At 65.3% G+C, this 16,332-nt stretch overlaps 4 protein-coding genes across 5 annotated transcripts; 3 read left to right on the top strand and 1 right to left on the bottom strand.

Moving 5' to 3' along the window:
• Positions 1 to 713: 713 nt before the first annotated feature.
• Positions 714 to 2,688, top strand: CUNH8orf82 (chromosome unknown C8orf82 homolog). Its single transcript, XM_056125293.1, has 3 exons — positions 714 to 974; positions 1,217 to 1,265; positions 1,343 to 2,688. The coding sequence occupies exons 1-3, from the start codon at positions 813 to 815 to the stop codon at positions 1,783 to 1,785; spliced, it is 654 nt and encodes a 217-aa protein (XP_055981268.1). The 5' UTR covers positions 714 to 812; the 3' UTR covers positions 1,786 to 2,688.
• Positions 2,689 to 4,410: 1,722 nt separating this feature from the next.
• On the top strand, positions 4,411 to 6,749 carry LRRC24 (leucine rich repeat containing 24). Its single transcript, XM_056125426.1, has 4 exons — positions 4,411 to 4,611; positions 4,719 to 4,997; positions 5,134 to 5,302; positions 5,842 to 6,749. Exons 1-4 carry the CDS (start codon positions 4,444 to 4,446, stop codon positions 6,747 to 6,749), a joined length of 1,524 nt encoding a protein of 507 aa, XP_055981401.1. The 5' UTR covers positions 4,411 to 4,443.
• Positions 6,750 to 7,086: 337 nt separating this feature from the next.
• On the bottom strand, positions 7,087 to 10,304 carry LRRC14 (leucine rich repeat containing 14). 2 transcript variants are annotated; one of them, XM_056125282.1, is made up of 4 exons: positions 9,755 to 9,874; positions 8,843 to 9,196; positions 8,086 to 8,670; positions 7,087 to 8,009 (listed from the first exon to the last, which is right to left on the bottom strand). In XM_056125282.1, exons 2-4 carry the CDS (start codon positions 9,169 to 9,171, stop codon positions 7,442 to 7,444), a joined length of 1,482 nt encoding a protein of 493 aa, XP_055981257.1. In that variant the 5' UTR covers positions 9,172 to 9,196; positions 9,755 to 9,874; the 3' UTR covers positions 7,087 to 7,441. The 2 variants fall into 2 exon arrangements, with proteins under 2 accessions (XP_055981257.1, XP_055981256.1); XM_056125281.1 differs by lacking the exon at positions 9,755 to 9,874 and adding an exon at positions 10,262 to 10,304 and having other exon boundaries at positions 7,088 to 8,009.
• Positions 10,305 to 10,572: 268 nt separating this feature from the next.
• On the top strand, positions 10,573 to 16,324 carry RECQL4 (RecQ like helicase 4). Its single transcript, XM_056125425.1, has 22 exons — positions 10,573 to 10,724; positions 10,798 to 10,831; positions 10,909 to 11,006; positions 11,162 to 11,305; positions 11,573 to 12,084; positions 12,189 to 12,288; positions 12,362 to 12,566; positions 12,754 to 12,873; positions 12,945 to 13,037; positions 13,116 to 13,252; positions 13,471 to 13,554; positions 13,634 to 13,801; positions 13,895 to 14,071; positions 14,139 to 14,274; positions 14,352 to 14,614; positions 14,683 to 14,923; positions 15,008 to 15,137; positions 15,213 to 15,382; positions 15,460 to 15,640; positions 15,719 to 15,872; positions 15,948 to 16,056; positions 16,147 to 16,324. Exons 1-22 carry the CDS (start codon positions 10,641 to 10,643, stop codon positions 16,269 to 16,271), a joined length of 3,465 nt encoding a protein of 1,154 aa, XP_055981400.1. The 5' UTR covers positions 10,573 to 10,640; the 3' UTR covers positions 16,272 to 16,324.
• The last annotated feature ends 8 nt before the right edge of the window (positions 16,325 to 16,332 follow it).

The raw sequence follows: 16,332 nt of genomic DNA, 5'->3' as shown, positions 1-16,332 counted from the left end.
TCCTGAGGAGCCCGGGGGCGGGGTGGGGGTGGGGGGCTGAGGAGCTGGATGTGAGGCCTCGACTCAGTCTGTACATTTCCGTTTAATTACAATTGTTGTAAACATGATTTCTCCCCAGTTTATATATATATATTTTTTAGAGTTGAGCTTTTATTTATTAAAAACAAAAGAGCCCAGGTTTGCGCGGCCTGGCTTTGCCCTGGGCGCGACCTTGTCTGGGTGCTGGGGCCAGCGCGAGGAAGCTGGGCACTGAGTTGCTCTGACGCATGGACTTGAGAGGTGACCGCATTTGAATAAAGGACGAATGGAGACTGCGAGCCATGGCCCGTGCCTGTTCCCTCCGCCTCGCGGTTCCTTGCAGGGGCAACTGGGCTGCATCGCCCAGGGCCAGTCACTTGCTGTGATATCTGGGGGGCCGGTAGGGGGTAGGGTGGGAGGTGGTCCAAAGTGAGATGACCCCGGAATTCACGGTTTGATGGGGGCGCCTTTTACCTCCCACCCCGACCCTCACTCGAGCACAAGCTTCCAGACATGTTGGTTTGATACTTCTTTTTATTTGCGCCCTAAATCGGCCCGCTGCAGCTGGGCAGGATGTGGAGCAGGGGACAGGCCAGTTTACTGCAAGTGACCAAGTGAGTCTTGATCGCTGCTCTCCGAGCCTGAAATCCTCAGCTCCCAGGGGGTGGGGGGACCTAAACGCCAGAGCGCGGCCGGCCGGAACCCAACGCCCCAGGCCGCGGCCCCGGGGGGCCGCGAGTTCGCGCAACGCCGCACCCGCGTGACCCGCTCGCAGCTTCCGGCACGCGCGGAGAATGTGGCCGCTGCGCGGGGCACCTCGGGCCCGGGCCCTGGCCCTGGCCCGCTGCCGGGGAGCCCGGGCTCTCAGCAGAGACGGGGGCGTCTCCTACACTCAAGGTCAGAGCCCCGAGCCCCGGACGCGCGAGTACTTCTACTACGTGGATCATCAGGGCCAGGTGGGCAGCGCCGGCGCCGACCCGGGCGCCGGGCGGGGAAGGGGCCGGAAGGGGCGGTGGCCCCGCACCCCGCCTCCCTCGCCTGACACCCCCTAGCGCGCCCCACTCCCCAGCCCCCCACCCCTCCCTGCTGCCCCCCGGAGGGGCCGCCCCACTGAGGAGGAGGAGGTAAAAGTTGGCCAGGGTTGCGGGGCGGGGCGGAAACCGGACTCCCCGGCTCCAGCCCCCTCCTCCGCCTGCAGCTTTTCCTGGATGACTCCAAAATGAAGAACTTCACCACCTGCTTCAAAGGTACCCCTGCGCTCTTTTCCCGGCGGCCCTCCGGGGGCGCGGGACGCGCGGTGCTGAGCCGCTCCCGTCTCCCCCAGACCTGCAGTTCCTGGTCACCTTCTTCTCGCGCCTGAGACTCAACCGCAGCGGGCGCTACGAGGCCGCTTTCCCCTTCCTCTCGCCCTGCGGCCGGGAGCGCAACTTCCTGCGCTGCGAAGACCGGCCCGTGGTCTTCACGCACCTGCTGTCCGTGGGCCCGGGACCCCCGCGGCTCTCCTACTGCGGCGGCGGGGAGGCCCTGGCCGTGCCCTTCGAGCCCGAGCGCCTGCTGCCCCTGGCCGCCAACGGGCGCCTGTACCATCCGGCGCCGGAGCGCGCGGGCGGCGTGGGCCTGGTGAGCTCGGCGCTGGCCTTCGAGCTGAGCGCCTGCTTCGAGTACGCGCGCGGGGAGCCCGCGCAGCCCTCGCATGTGCGCTGGCAGGGCCGCCGCCTGGCGCTCACGATGGACCTGGCCCCTCTGCTCGCCGCTCAGCGGCCCTGACCCGCGCCCCCGCGCCTCCGCGCCCCCCGCGCCGCTGCGCACGCGCCCCGACCGAGCGCGCGTGCGCGCCGGAGCCCGCGCCCCGCCCCGCCCCCGCGCCGCTGTCCGAGGTGCTGCCGCGGCCCCGTCGGACGCGGGCGGCGGGCGGAGGGGCGGTGGGACCCCGGGCGGGGTCGCGGGCCCGGGCTGAGCCCAGCCTGCGACCGCGGGCCTCCGAGCTGCCCCACGCTGACCGCGGCTGGCCCGGCCGCGTGAGGGCTTCGGCGCGCGTGCGCAAGCGGCACCAGCTCCTCCCCGCGCGGCGCTGCTAGCTGGCGGGGCCACAGGGGGCTCGGCGGGGAGCGGCGGCGCGGGAGCGTCAGGTGAGCTGGCGCGCGACCCAAGGTCGGCGGGGGCGGGGGCGGGGGCGGCGGGACCACGCCCGGACACGAACAGGCTGGGGACCGATCAGCGCTATGGTGGGATGCGGGGCACATCATAGGCGACCGCGCGCTGCGGCGTCACGGGGCTCCCTCCCCTCGCCTCCACGTCCCCACCCGGCCCCCGACGCCCCGGGACTGACAGCGGCCGTCCACAATACCCAGCAGAATTAGGGGGAACCCTCTGGGTTAAAGGATCCGGGAACTGGCCTCCCCTTCGCCCTGGCCCGGCCCCTCCCTCTGTACACGGACGTGAGTGTGAATGGCCGTGCCCAGTCCCGAAGAGCGTGCCCGTTCCTTCCCCTCCGGAGGGAGAGTCCCTGCCATCAGGCGGGGGAGGAGAACCCCTCGGCAGCCTCTGCTCAGGAACTGGAACCCGGGCCCAGAGCATGTTCCCAGCTTCTGGAGAATATCACACATCCTGAGATACCTGGGTCTTCTGCCTGGGTCAACACTATCGCATTAAAACTTTTGCTGGACCTGATTCCTCTCTAGTGATTCTAAGTCGTTAGACTTTCAAGGGCCAGAGGATAGCACAGAGGGTAGGGCACTTGTTTGCATGCGACCAACCTGATAAAATCCCTTTCATCCTATAGTCTCCTGAGCACAGCTTGGAGTGCTTCCTGAGTGCAGAACCAGGAGAAACCCCTGAGCATCACCAGGTGTGCACTCACCCACCCACCCAAAATTTAAAAAAAAAAAAACTCTTTTCAGAACAAGACAGAAACACACAGCAAGGACCACAGGGTCCCTTTCCTGGTGACTCACCTGTATCAGCAGAGAGACACTGGAGGGGGGCCTGAGGACGGCACGGCACACCCTCAACTTCATCTTGTCTCCAGGTGGGCTGGCTCCTTGGCCAGGTTCTACATCTTCAGAACTGGGCACACGTCCAGGACTAACCTCAGGCCTTCCACCTGTCTAGGATCAGTCTTGTGTGTACGAACCCAGCATGCCATTCACTCCTTCACAGTCTCAGCCCACTGGGGACACCACATCTGAAGCCCTTTGGGACCCCAGGCCCCTCTGTAGGGATCTGCCTAGCCCTCCCAGGTAGAAGACCATTTCCTACCACCTCCTTACCAGTTTCACCAATACGTTCAGGGAGAAAACACGCATGGCCAGAGCAATAAACAGTGGGCAAGGTGCAGTCAACCGAGGTAAAATCCCTGATACCATGTACTGGTCCCCTGAGCCTTGAATGCAGAGCCAGGAGTAAGTCCAGAGCACCACTGGATGTGAGATTGGGGGAGGGGGGAACCCAGCTCTGGCTAGAGAGCTTGGTAGACTACAAGCAACCCCCAAGCATTGAGCCAGGAGGAGCCTGAGTACTACCAGGTGTGCCCCAATACTGTCATTCCTAAATCCCAATTCTAGCTAAGCTATTCCAGCAAACCCTGAAAGGGTTTTGATCTCCCTGTGACCCAGGTGGGGGAGGGCAGTTAAAGGCAGCAATGGACAACACTTGCAGCTTGACTTGTCCTGGAAGCATCAAAAGGAGCATCTGCCCCAGTCTCTGGCTTGCAAGGCCTCAGGGAGGCCTCCACAGAGCAGCCCTGTTGGAAAGGGATGTGCTTGCTGGCATCTTTCCCCTTGTAGCCTGTGCCTGAAGACCTGGCCCCAGTCCTCACCCCCACGTGTTCTGTGCTCCCAACTCCATAAACTGTCTGGCTATACCTTCAGTCCCAGGAGTGGCCGGTGGCTGATATATGAGGCAGCACAGCCTTTCCTGATCCTGGCAGGGAAAGGGTAAGGAGACAGGCCAGTGGTTCTCCCCCAAGGAACTGAGCAGTAGCCCTGAAACTTTCTGGGTTTCATATGGGATTTGATATCCTCAATCCTATGAGGCTGTCTCTGTAAGAACGAAATTAGAGGGGGCTGGAGCAATAGCACAGCGGGTAGGGCATTTGCCTTGCACGTGGCTGACCGAGGTACGATCCCCAGCGTCCCATATGGTCCCCTGAGCAACGCCAGGCGTAATTCCTGAGTGCAGAGCCAGGCGTAACCCCTGAGCATCGCCGGGTGTGACCCAAAAAAGAAAAAAAAAACGGAACTAGACGATATTCTTGAATGGATCTTTGAGCTATCAGACACCAGGCAGTCCCTCCCACATGCTGATGCTGCCTGCTCGCAGGTTGGGGGCAGGCTTGCCAACCTGTGTTTCAGGAGGCGTGTCCCAGGGGCGACCCGGAAGGGGGAAGGCCGCGGAGGGACTGCCCCCCCGGAGATCCCGTGGGAGATGGCCCCAGGGGCACCCGCCTTCCTGCTGCTGCTCCTGCTGCCACTGCCCAGGTCCCCGCCTTGTGCTGTGGGCTGCCCCAACAACTGTCGCTGCTACAGCGCTACTGTGGAGTGTGGTGCCCTGAGGCTGCGCGCTGTCCCGTCTGGAATCCCTGCCGGGACACAGGTGGGTCCTGTATGAGCTGAGATTCTGAGACAGGAGGACGGGGTTAGCACCATCAGAGGGAGAACCTCGCCGGGCACCGCAGTCACCCACCTTCCCTCCTGCTTCAGACACTGTTCCTGCAAGACAACAGCATTGAGCACCTAGAGCCTGGTGTCCTGGCGCCCCTCGCAGCCTTGCGCCACCTCTACCTGCACAACAATAGCCTGCGTGCCCTCGAGCCCGGAGCATTCCGGACGCAGCCCCGCCTCCTGGAGCTGGCGCTCACTGGCAACAGGCTGCAGGGCCTACGCACGGGCGCCTTTGCTGGTCTGAGCCAACTGCGCATCCTCTACCTGGCTGGTAACCAACTGGTGCAACTGCTGGATTTCACCTTCCTGCACCTGCCGGTGAGAATCGGGGCATCAAGGGTAGGGGGCCTCCTGGGCATGCAACAGGAAGAAAAGTATCCCAGCCAGCCTGCCCTGGGAAGGAGGGAATCCGTTGCCCGGGGCCCTTTTCCCTCAACTCCTGTCCCTGCTTCAGCGACTGCAGGAGCTGCACCTGCAGGAAAACAGCATCGAGCTGCTGGAAGACCAGGCACTGAGTGGGCTGTCCTCACTGGCACTGCTGGACCTTAGCAGGAACCAGCTGGGCACCATCAGCCGTGAGGTCCTGCAGCCGCTGGCCAGCCTGCAGGTCCTACGCCTCACAGGTACCACTTACAGGGTGTAAGGGGGCTCCACGAGGCTTTGGTGGCAATGGCAAAAGGGCCCGGGCATACACTGTGCGGTGCTCAGGGCCACGGCACCACTGCAACTGGGTCGGCTAGGAATAGGGTTGAGGGAAGGCAGCTCAGGGGCTCTTCTTAGGAAGGCAAGTAAGAAAGAGGAGGATCCCTGAATCTGCTGGGCAGATTGGAGGGGTTTGCACTTTTGGCCACGAGGAGGAGAAGCGGACACTGATTATCTCCAGGAGGTAATACCTCAGATAGTCAGGTGGCATAGGAGAGGATTTAATGCTGCTGGGTTCACTCCAAACAAAGAGCAGAGGCTTTTCCTGGATCCGACAGAGTGGGGACAGGAAGCAGAAGCGAATCAGAGGGAAGTGAATGGAAGGGTGCGGTCAATCGAGAGATGCCAGGGCCCCCCACTCTGTGAGCAAGGGAAGGGGCTTCTGATCCAGCTAGCCAGTTAAGCTGCGCGGGGCTGGGCCCCGGGACAGTCAGCAAGCCCACCGCCGCTCTGCCCACAGAGAACCCTTGGCGCTGTGACTGCGCCCTGCTCTGGCTGGGAGTCTGGATCAAGGCGGGGGGCCAGCGGCTGCTCAGCTCCAGGGACAAGAAGATCGTGTGTGCCGAGCCCCCGCGCCTGGCTCTGCAGAGCCTGCTGGAGGTCTCCGGCAGCAGCCTCATCTGCATCCCGCCTTCCGTGCACGTGGAGCCGCTGGAGGTGACGGCCAACCTGGGTGAGGACCTGCGGGTGGCCTGCCAGGCTTCCGGCTACCCGCAGCCGCTGGTGACCTGGAGGAAGGTGGCCCAGCCTCGCGAGGGGCCGCGGCGAACCCAGGCCCCGCCGGCCGGCCGCGCGCAGGGCCAGCGCGGGCCGGGGGCACCCGACACCGGGAGCGGCATGCTGTTCCTCACCAATGTCACGCCGGCACACGCCGGCAGGTACGAGTGCGAGGCCGCCAACGCGGGCGGCGCGGCCCGCGCGCCCTTCCAGCTGCGGGTCAACGCGTCGCAGGCGCCGCCGCCCGCGCCCGCGGGCCCTGGGCCCCGGGCGCCGCCGCGTGAAGCGGGCAGCATGGCCTTCCGCGCGCTGGGCCTGGCCACGCAGACGGCCGTGGCGGCCGCCATCGCGCTGCTGGCGCTCACGGCGCTGCTGCTGGCCGCGGCCATCTGCCGCCGGCGGCGCCGCGGGACCAAAGCGCGGGCGCCACCGGGCCAGGGCGCGAGTTTCGTCAGCGACTACGCGGACGGGCCCTGCACCTTCGCGCAGCTCGAGGAGCTCCGCGGCGAGCGCGGCCACGAGATGTTCGTCATCGACCGCTCCAAGCCCCTGTTCGCCGAGGGGGCGGCGGCCGAGGCCGCGCGAGGGCGGCGGCCGCCACCGCCGCCGCCGCCGCCGCCTCCGCCGCGGGCCTACGACCTGCGCTGCTGAGGGCGGCGCGCGCGGATGACGTGGCGGATGGGCGGGCGCGCGCGGATCACGCGGCTCGCGCAGGCTCAGTAAAGGGTGGAAGCTGTGCAGTGTGGGTGAGCCGTGTGTGGTGGGGTCCGGGCGTGGACGAAGGGCGGCGAGGGTAGGTCCCCACACCCCACTGAGCCCGGGAGCAAACACCTCCCCCACCCCGCCCCATTCCGCGCTGAATGCGCAAGGGCCTGGGCGACACCCACCCCAGTCTGTTAGCGAAAAGGGGAGGGGCAAGTCGCTTAAGGCCATACAAAAAGCAGCACAACCGAAGTTCCAAACACTGTGCACATTGGTCCCAAACGCCCAGCACACAGGCAGTGTCATAGATGCCAGGGAGGGAGAACCGTAACAGGGAGCCTGAGAGCTGGGACCCAATCCTTGTGGAAGCCAGTCCCTGTCCCTACGCCTACCGCAGGGCTACCCGCCTTTACGCTGAGCCCAGAGAAGCGCTCGCAGCTGATACGTGAGGAAGGTTCCACAGAAAGGACGACGACAGCAGAAGGCCACAAACAGCAGCTGAACCAAGCCGGGCTGTGAAGGAGAACCTGGGATCCAGCCAAGAGTCAGGGTAGAACGGCAGGCTCAGACAACGGGAATAAGGAAACCAAACACCTCCAGGAGGGAGGGCCTCTGGCACACCTGGACCCCAGGACCTGCAGTCACAGGCTGAAGTAGTCAGCAGCCAGGCGCCCATAGATGTCTGTGGTCCAGAGCACATGGGCGCGGCCAGAGGCCAGCAGTAGCTGATGCAACTCAGTCTCCACCCGGGCAAACTTCTCTTCATTGATGGAAGCCTCCAGCAGCACAGAGGCAGGGGGTGGCCAGGGAAGACCCTCATAGCAGTCCACAGGAAAGGGATGCACCACTGTGCGTAGTTCAGCCTGGGCCGCAGAGTCCCTCAGAAGCTCCTTGAGCCCCACCATGGACAGCGGGTTTCCATAGAGACCGAGGTAGCGGAGGCTGGCACAACGAATCAGCACGGGGAGTGTTGCTAGCAGCTGCGTGTCAGCAAGCTGGCACTCGGTCAACTCGAGATGCAGCAGTGTCCCAGATGCCGCCTGCAGCAGGCCTTGAAAGGGCTCCAGCTGGCTGCCAGACAGGTCGTTGCCACTCAAATCCAACTTCTTAAGGTTGACAGCATGGGGGCTCTGTGCCAGGAAGCGCAGGTCCTCGGGCAGAAGAGCGCAGAAGGCCAGCTCTAGGCTCTCCAGGGGGCTCTGCAGGGTGCTGCAGGGGACACAGGAGTCAGGCAACAGGGAAGGGTCTCGTGGAGGGAGGAGGGGCAGCAGTGGGGCCAACTCACCTGAGCAGCTGGTCCAGCCTCCCTGAGAGGAGAGAGGAACCCATGCTGAGCTCCCGCAGACACGTGAAACGACCCATCTGGGCAAGGAAGTAGCGGAAGTTGTCCTCACCATCCACAGAGGGCTGCCGTGAGTCCCCGTGGACGTAGTGGAGCCGCAGGCTGGCCAGCTGCTGGAAGCGGGCCACATGTGGGATGATGACGGATAAGCCACGCAGGCCCAGGTTGTTGAAGCGCAGGTCCACGCGGCGCAGGCAGCCCGCATCCAGGAGCTGCAGCAGGGCCACCGTGTTTCGCATGGGCAGGTCCTCAGCCCGCAGGTCCCGGCAGCAGAGCCGCAGCGGGCTGTCCATGCTGCTGCGCAGCGCCTCTCGCAGGAAGGCATAGGAGGCTCGGTTCACCCGCAGGTCCACACGCACCTCCACAGGCAAGGGGCCCAGCCCAGGTCCCACCGTCCCGCCCTGCTGCTGGGCGATGCAGGTGCGGGCCACGGCTGCAGTGCAATCCCACATGCTCATGGTGCCCGGGTCCTGCTCCACCCCATCGTCCAGGAGGCCCGTCATGTCCAGCACCCGTAGTGCGTGCTTCCTGCAAGCATGGCAGAGCAAAGACAGGTCAACCTGCAGAGTCCACACCCACCCACCTCAGGACAAGTCACTGACCCAAACTGCACTGTGTCTTAACATTGAACTAGAACCTCTTTTAAGAACCTTCTTAATTTGTCACCTGCCCGACTGGAGGCTGCCCTGAGAGCTCATACCTGCACAGGGGCTGTGTGCCGGGCTCGGTGTCTGGGGTGTGGAGCCGGGCGGTCAGTCCCAGGATCACAGCCTGCATGCTCTCTGTGCTGGGTCTCTCCAGCAGTAGCGCCCGGCTGCAGTGAGTACATTCCTGCAGCAGTTGCTGAAAGCTGAGCAACGGGAAGGGCCATATGTGGACCAGCTCCCGAAGCACAACTGTCTTCTTGTCCATGAAGGCCACCTTGAACAGCAGGGGGAAAAGCTCTCGCGGAAGAAGGGGCAGAGCCTCACAGGCGGCCGACTGGCACTGGAGCACCTGCCGTGTGCTCAGGAACAGCAGTGTGTGCATGTTGCTGGGCAGAGTGGGCAGACACCTACAGGGAAGGATCCTTCAGTGGAGGGGAGAGCCCCTCGACCACCACCCAGCCACGGCCCCCTGCATGCACTGGGATGGCACAATCAGCTGCCAGGCACCAACAAGGAGCTCGAGGAGTAGAAAGAGCAAGACCAAACCCCAGCCCCCGCGCTCCAGCAGGGGAGGGGGTGTGGAAGTGGGGGGTCTCTGCAGGGAAACAGCCTTCAACCAGCATTTCAGAGTCCACTGCTTCGATCCAAGCAGCTCAGACCCAGGAGACGCTGCTGAAAGCCCTTAACCCAGAGTTGCATGGTGCTCTGGAGAAGCAACCCAATACCCGAGAGGCGGTAGACTCCCAGGGGCTAGGCGCTGTTCCCCGCAGCACGGCAGGGAGGGACAAGGGCAAGGGTGAGTGGGGCTCCTGACCAGCCCTAACTGCTGCGTCTGGAGGCACCCACTTACTGCGCTCCCCACTCCCACACCCCAGCCGGGTTGAGAGGTCAAGCATCCAACCCAACTGAGCAGAGGCGAGCACCGTGTAGACCGACAACCTGCCGCGGACACGCTGCGGACGCACCTGGCCGTAGGCGCTCCTGCCCAAGTAACGGTGCGCCTGGCCCGTCGCCACAGGCGCGGTCTCCCCAGCACACCTTGAGTTTTGACAGGCCAGGGAGTCCTGGCTTGAGCCCGGTAGCGGAGCAGGGGCAAGGGGCGGCTGCGCCCAAGCCACGGACCTCCCACGCCCACCGCCGCTCCGCCCGTGGCCAAATCTCGCGAGCGCAGCTCACACGTCGCCGCGACAGGTCACGGCAGACAGCACCTGTCGCGAGAGGAAACGGGGTCGGCCAGAACGCTCCCCGCGGGGCCCAGGGTCCCCCCGCCCTGCCCTGCCCTGTCCTGCCCAGGCCGGGCCAGCGGGATGCGCTCGATCCCACTTCCCGGGCGGGTCGGACCGTGAGGCCCAAGGCCTCTCGGTCCCCTCCCTCGGCCGGCCGCTACCCACGGCTGCGCAGGCCGAGCGTTCGCGCCCGCCTCGTGCGGCGGCGGCGCCCGGGGCCCCGACCCGGCAGCGGCCCGAGCTCACCGGCCCCGCTGCTGCTGCCTCCGCCGCCGGCCCCGCCTCGCATCCCGCTCAGCTCCCCCGAGCGTCGAGGCGCGCCGGGATGACGTGCCACCGCCCACGAGCCGCTCCCCGACGCCCCGCGGATTGGTTGGCCGGCCGCGCCGCCCGCCCCCCCGGCCCCGCCTCGCGCCCTAATTGGCTTCCCAGACCACGCCGCCCGCCCCCGGCCCCGCCGCGCGCCCTAGTTGGCTGGCCAGCCTGAGCTGCCTGGCCTCGACCCCGCCCCGCCGCGCGCCCTAATTGACTGCCCAGACCACGCCGCCCGCCCCCCGGCCCCGCCGCGCGCCCTAATTGGCTAGCGGCGGCAGCGCCCGGCTGGCGGGAAGTTCACGAGCGCGCCATGGAGAACGTCTTGGACGTGCGGGAGCAGCTGCTGAGCTGGGAGCGCTCGTTCCTGCAGCTACACGGACGGCGGCCGGGCCAGGTGAGGGAGGGGTGGGGCGGGCCTGGTGGGCGGGCGGCCGGGGCTGGTCAAGGCTGACGCGCTCGCTTCGCAGGAGGACGTGGACGCGGCGCCCGAGGAGACCCGAGGTGAGCGCAGGCGCGGGTCGGGGAACTGGGAGGGACGTGGGGCCCCGATTTACCTCCGCACTCTCGGCCGCCGACAGCGCTCTACAGAGAATACCGCGCCCTGAAGAAGACCTCGCGCCGTGCCGGCGGCGTCGGACCCCACGATCCCCAGCAGCCGCTTCCGGCCCCTGCAGAGGTAGCAGTGGGGTCGGAACGGAGGAGGAGCAGATCAAGCCCCTGTGGGCACAGAGCATAGGATAGACCTGTGTGGGGTGGAGGAGGGTAGCACGGGGGCTGAAGGCACGTCTGCCCGCAGTCCACCCTTCCTCTGGCTGGACCCCTCTCTTCTAGCAGGGGTCTGCGCCCAGCTCTTGGGGTTCCCACCTGAATAGGGCTGCAACCCAGAGGCCCCGTCGGGCTCCAGGATCCAGATCTCATGGGTTACCACCGGACTATGGGAAAAGGCTCAAGGCTAACTTCCAGGCGGCCCTTCAGGTAAGGGGGGAGGACCAGCAGCAGAGCCTTCAGCCTTGTCTAGAGCTGCCTTCTCCCCCGCCCGAGCTCCAACCACCGCTGCCAGGCTCTGCACACTCCTTTCTCTCCAGGCCTGGCAGTGCCTGCAGAAGGGCCAGCCCGGCCTCTTTGTCCGTGCCTGCTCCTCATCCTCACCTGGCTCTGCCGTGGGGAGGGAAGTGGTGGGTCTTAAGGTCTGTTACAGTCTGGGGCTGAGTTGTGCTTGTTGATCTCACCTCCCCCTGCCAGGCAAGGCCAGCCGTGGGCCACCAGTCCCTGTCTCTACCAGGAACTTCATCCAAGTTGTCCTCCCCAGAACCACCACACACAGAGCCTGCTGGTTTCCTCAGGGGCCCCCCGCAGCCTTCCAGATCCCAGCCGAAGCCAGGCCGACCAGAGCAGCTGCGGGCATCCCTGAGCCTGAGGCTTGGCTCCCTGGATCCCGATTGGCTGCAGCGGTGTGACAGGGAATCCCAGCTTGGCCCGGACACCAAAACATCCCAGCCTTCAATCTCCGCTCCCCACACTGGCCCTGAAATGCCGGCACTGACTGGGGAGGCTCCAGTCTTGCAGACGGTGACCTCTCAACCCTGCAAAACTGAAGACAAGAAGAGGAGATGGAGCAGGGAGCCTACGGGGGCTCAGGAAGACCAGGGCGCAGGAGGGTTCCCCACTCACTCTACTGGACCTGAACTGATGGATGAAGCCAGCCCTGGGGTGCCCACGCAGGCCCCAACCCTTCCTGCACACACAGCTCCCAGGTGCCACACCTGCCACCTCCCAGGGGGACCCCTTGAAATGAGCCTGGGTGAACAGTGCCTTGGGCAAGGCTCACCTGTGCATTTCTTCTATGCATCCATTCTAGGCCCGCCAGGCACAATCGGGGCAATTACGTACGGCTAAACTTGAAGCATAAGCGCTATGTGCGGGGCCCAGCCCTGCGTGGCAGACTCCTCCGCCGGCAGGTAAGATGGGCAGCAAGTGTTCTCCTGACCCCTGCTGGCTCCTGCCACCTGACTTGTCTGTGGGGCCTTCCAGGTATGGAAGCAGAAATGGCAAAAGAAAGAAGGTCTTGGCAGGGGTCGGCGCAGGCCCATGAGCCAGGACTCTTGCTTTAAGTGTGGACAGTTTGGCCACTTGGGATCTCGGTGTCCCCAGCAAGGTGGGTTTTGCCTTCACCCGGGTCGGGGTGTGGGCCAGGCTGCTGTACAGCTCCCCTCTGACCTCCCAGTTCCCTCTCTCTGACCCAGAAGCAGCCTTGGTCTCCCAAGAGGGTGGCGAGGCCGAGTCGCAGACACTGGCCATGATGGAGACGGTCACCCCTGACACAAGCCCTGTCTCCTGCCAGCGCCCTGGTGAGCCGGGTGGGAGGAGAAGGGAGCGAGCAACTCCCAACTGGAGCTCCCACCCACTCTCCCATCGGCCTTCAGCAGACGCAGAAACCAGCGGCCCACAGTGTCCAGGGTCCCCACAGAGACCCCTGCCTGAAACACCCTGCTCATCTCCCATGCTACCATTCTACCAGCCAGCACCCTCAGGGCAGGTGCCAGGTGAGCCAGCCCCACAGCCAGGAGCCTGCACAGGAGTCCTGGGAGCCATGCTGACCTGTGTGTTTCCACAGAGACGCCGGCCGAGGTCTTCCAGGCTCTGCACCATCTGGGACACCAGGCTTTCCGCCCGGGGCAGGAACAGGCCATCATGCGGATTCTGTGTGGTGAGGAGAGCAGCAGAGCCCACTGAGGCTGGGCCACCGACTAGCCCTGCTGACCCTCTGCCCTCCCCACCCCCCCAGGCATGTCCACGCTGCTGGTGCTGCCCACTGGGGCCGGCAAGTCCCTGTGCTACCAACTTCCTGCACTGCTGTACTTTCAACGCAGCCCCTGCCTCACGCTGGTTGTCTCGCCCCTCCTGTCACTCATGGACGACCAGGTGTGGATTAGGCCCTGATCCCTACCCAAGCTGGGCAGTGTGGGAAGCCAGGGGCCGACCGCAGGATGGGCCTACCTCTCCTCCCCTCCCTCCCCGCACACATGTGCCCCGCAGTGTCCCCTGGGTCTGTGCAGACAACAGCTTCCCTAGACCATCCAGGCCTGGTGGACGGGTCAAGGTGCAGGGTCTGGTCCTCGACAGTGTCCCTCAACCCACAGGTGTCTGGCCTGCCCCCAGGCCTGAAGGCTGCCTGCATCCACTCCGGCATGACCAGGAAACAGCGGGAGTCTGTACTAAAGAAGGTGAGTGAGCTGCTGACCTGTGAGCTGGCTGGGTGCCAGGAGGTTGCTCCATCCGGACCTCCTGACCTTGTTGCCACAGGCCCAGGCTGCCCAGCTGCATGTGCTGATGCTGTCACCCGAGGCACTGGTTGGGGGCCTGGCCTGCCTCCCCCAGCTGCCTGCGGTGGCATTTGCCTGCCTGGATGAAGTCCACTGCCTCTCACAGTGGTCCCACAATTTCCGGCCCTCCTATTTGCGTGTCTGCAAGGTGGGTCCAAGGTGGGTCTGCTTGGTGGGGTCCACGTGGGCAGGTTGGGGAGAGACAAGGCTGAGCATCCTCCTCCCCCCCCCCCCCCCACAGGTACTGCGGGAGCAGGTGGGCGTGCACACCTTCCTGGGTCTCACAGCCACAGCCACGCGCAGCACCGCCCTCGACGTGGCCCAGCACCTGGGTGTAGCCAGCGGCCTGGCCCAGGGGCTCACTGCCATCCCCAGCAACCTGCAGCTCTCTGTGTCCATGGACAGAGACCCAGATCAGGTAGGGCACTGTGTGGCCCCTGGAGCCCTGGACTCCTGCTGCCCATGCTGAACCCTGTCCCCTGCAGGCGCTGGTGACACTGCTGCGGAGTGACCGTTTCCGTGCCCTGGACTCTGTCATTGTCTACTGCAACAGGCGTGAGGACACAGAGCGGGTAGCTGCGCTGCTCCGCACCTGTCTGCCTGGGATCCGAGGGCCTAGAGGTGAGGCCAAAGCTCAGAGCAGGCCCCCATGGGCTGCCCAGCACAGGCCAGGTCTCCCACCTGCCTCTTCCCTGCAGGCCAAGTCCTGGATACCATAGCAGAAGCCTACCACGCAGGCATGAGCAGCCGCGAGCGGCGGCGGGTACAGCAGGCCTTCATGGGGAGCCAGCTGCGGGTGGTGGTGGCGACAGTGGCCTTCGGGATGGGCCTGGACCGGCCAGACGTGCGGGCCGTCCTGCACCTGGGGCTGCCCTCAAGCCTGGAGAGCTACGTGCAGGCTGTGGGCCGAGCTGGGCGCGACGGACAGCCAGCCCAGTGTCACCTGTTCCTGCAGCCTCAGGTGGGTGTGGCCCCAGCCTCGCCCGGTCAGGCTCGAGCCCCCTCACACCTTCCCACTCACTGATGCAGGGCAAGGACCTGCAGGAGCTCCGCAGGCACGTGCACGCCCAGAGCACCGACTTCCTGGCGGTGAAGAGGCTGGTGCAGAGTGTCTTCCCACCCTGCCGCTGCCGCCAGCGGAGCGCGCCAGAGCCAGGGTCCCTGCAGAAGGTGGAGCAAGCCAGCGAGTCACAGGCAGCTCGGTGCCCAGGCCACATGCGGGCCCTCCCGGTGCAGCCGATGGTGCAGGCCCTGGACATGCCTGAGGAGGGTGAGTCCGGACATGGGCCTGAGGGCAGCACCCCCCGGGCCCCTTCCCAAGCCTTGCTCTGACCCTGACTCTGCCCTCCTCCAGCCATTGAGACCCTGCTCAGCTACCTCGAGCTGCACCCCCAGCACTGGGTGGAGCTGCAGGCTCCCACCTACTCCCACTGCCACCTGCAGTGCCCCAGGGGCCCCGCCCAGCTGCAGGCCCTGGCTCGCAGGTAAGCAGCTGTCCTCCGCAGGGCACAGGGACAGAGGACCAGGGCTGCTGCTGACCACCCCGCCCACTCTCATAGGTGCCTGGTCTTAGCCGCCTGTGTGGCCCGTCAGACGCCCAAGAGCACACCTGGGGGGGGTGTATCTCTGGACTTTGACATGGTGGCGCTGGCAGACTCCATGGGCTGGGAGCTGTGCCTGGTGCGGCGGGAGCTTCGGCAACTGCAGCGGGACCCCGAGCTGGGGACAGGTGTGCCTCCCCCACCCCTAGACAGGACGAGCCAGCCCTGCTCCCTCACCCGCTGTGTCTGACATGCTCTTTGGCAGGGGCATCCCAGGGCACTGGCGTGCTGGTGGAATTCAGGCAGCTGGCCTTCTGCCTGCGTAGCCGGGGGGACCTGAGCCCCGAGGAGACAGACCACATCTGCAGCTTCCTGTTTGGCCGAGTGCAGGCGCGGGAGCAGGAGGCTTTATCACGGCTGCGTCGCACCTTCCAGACCTTCCACAGGTGTGGGAGAGGAAGGGCTTGGCAGGAGTGGGCTACCCATTGGCGGCCGCCGGACTGAGCCCCCTCCCTGCCCCGCAGCGTGGCCTTTCCCAGCTGTGGGCCGTGCCTGGAGCAGCCCAACCAGGAGCGCAGCAGCCGACTCAAGGCCCTACTCAGCTGCTACTTTGAGGAAAAGGGGCCGGGGGTTTCGGAAGAGGAGCAGGGCCCTGGCCCAGAGCCAGGGCAAGTTCCGGTGCGTCCACCCCTGCGAGGCCCGGCCACACCTCAGGCGTGGAAGGGGCAGCTGTTAACTTCTGCCCACTTGCAGCTCGGAGATTGGGAGGACCAGGTCTGCCGTGACATCCGCCACCTCCTGTCCTCATGGCCAGAGCAGCAGTTCTCTGGCAGGGCGGTGGCCCGCATCTTGCATGGCATTGGTGAGCCCCCCCCCCACAGTATCTCCGCTCTGACTCGGGCAGGCGGGAGCAGCCCCGGCCGCCTTATCAAGCTGCTTCTCCTGCCCCCAGGAAGCCCTTGCTACCCAGCCGAGGTGTACGGGCGGGACCGGCGCTTCTGGAGAAAATACCTGCACCTCAACTTCCACGTCCTGATGCAGCTGGCCACCAAGGAAGTCCTGGCGTGGGGCCGCTGAGTGCCAGGAGTGGGGTGCGGGGAGGGGCCACGGTGTGTAATAAAAGCTGCCACAAGTCGCC

The sequence above is a fragment of the Sorex fumeus genome, unplaced genomic scaffold (genome assembly GCF_029834395.1).
Source record: "Sorex fumeus unplaced genomic scaffold, SorFum_2.1 ptg000054l, whole genome shotgun sequence".
NCBI lineage: Eukaryota > Metazoa > Chordata > Mammalia > Eulipotyphla > Soricidae > Sorex > Sorex fumeus.
The sequence above is the reverse complement of the archived record's forward strand: the minus strand, read 5'-3'. Positions and strand labels throughout refer to the sequence as shown.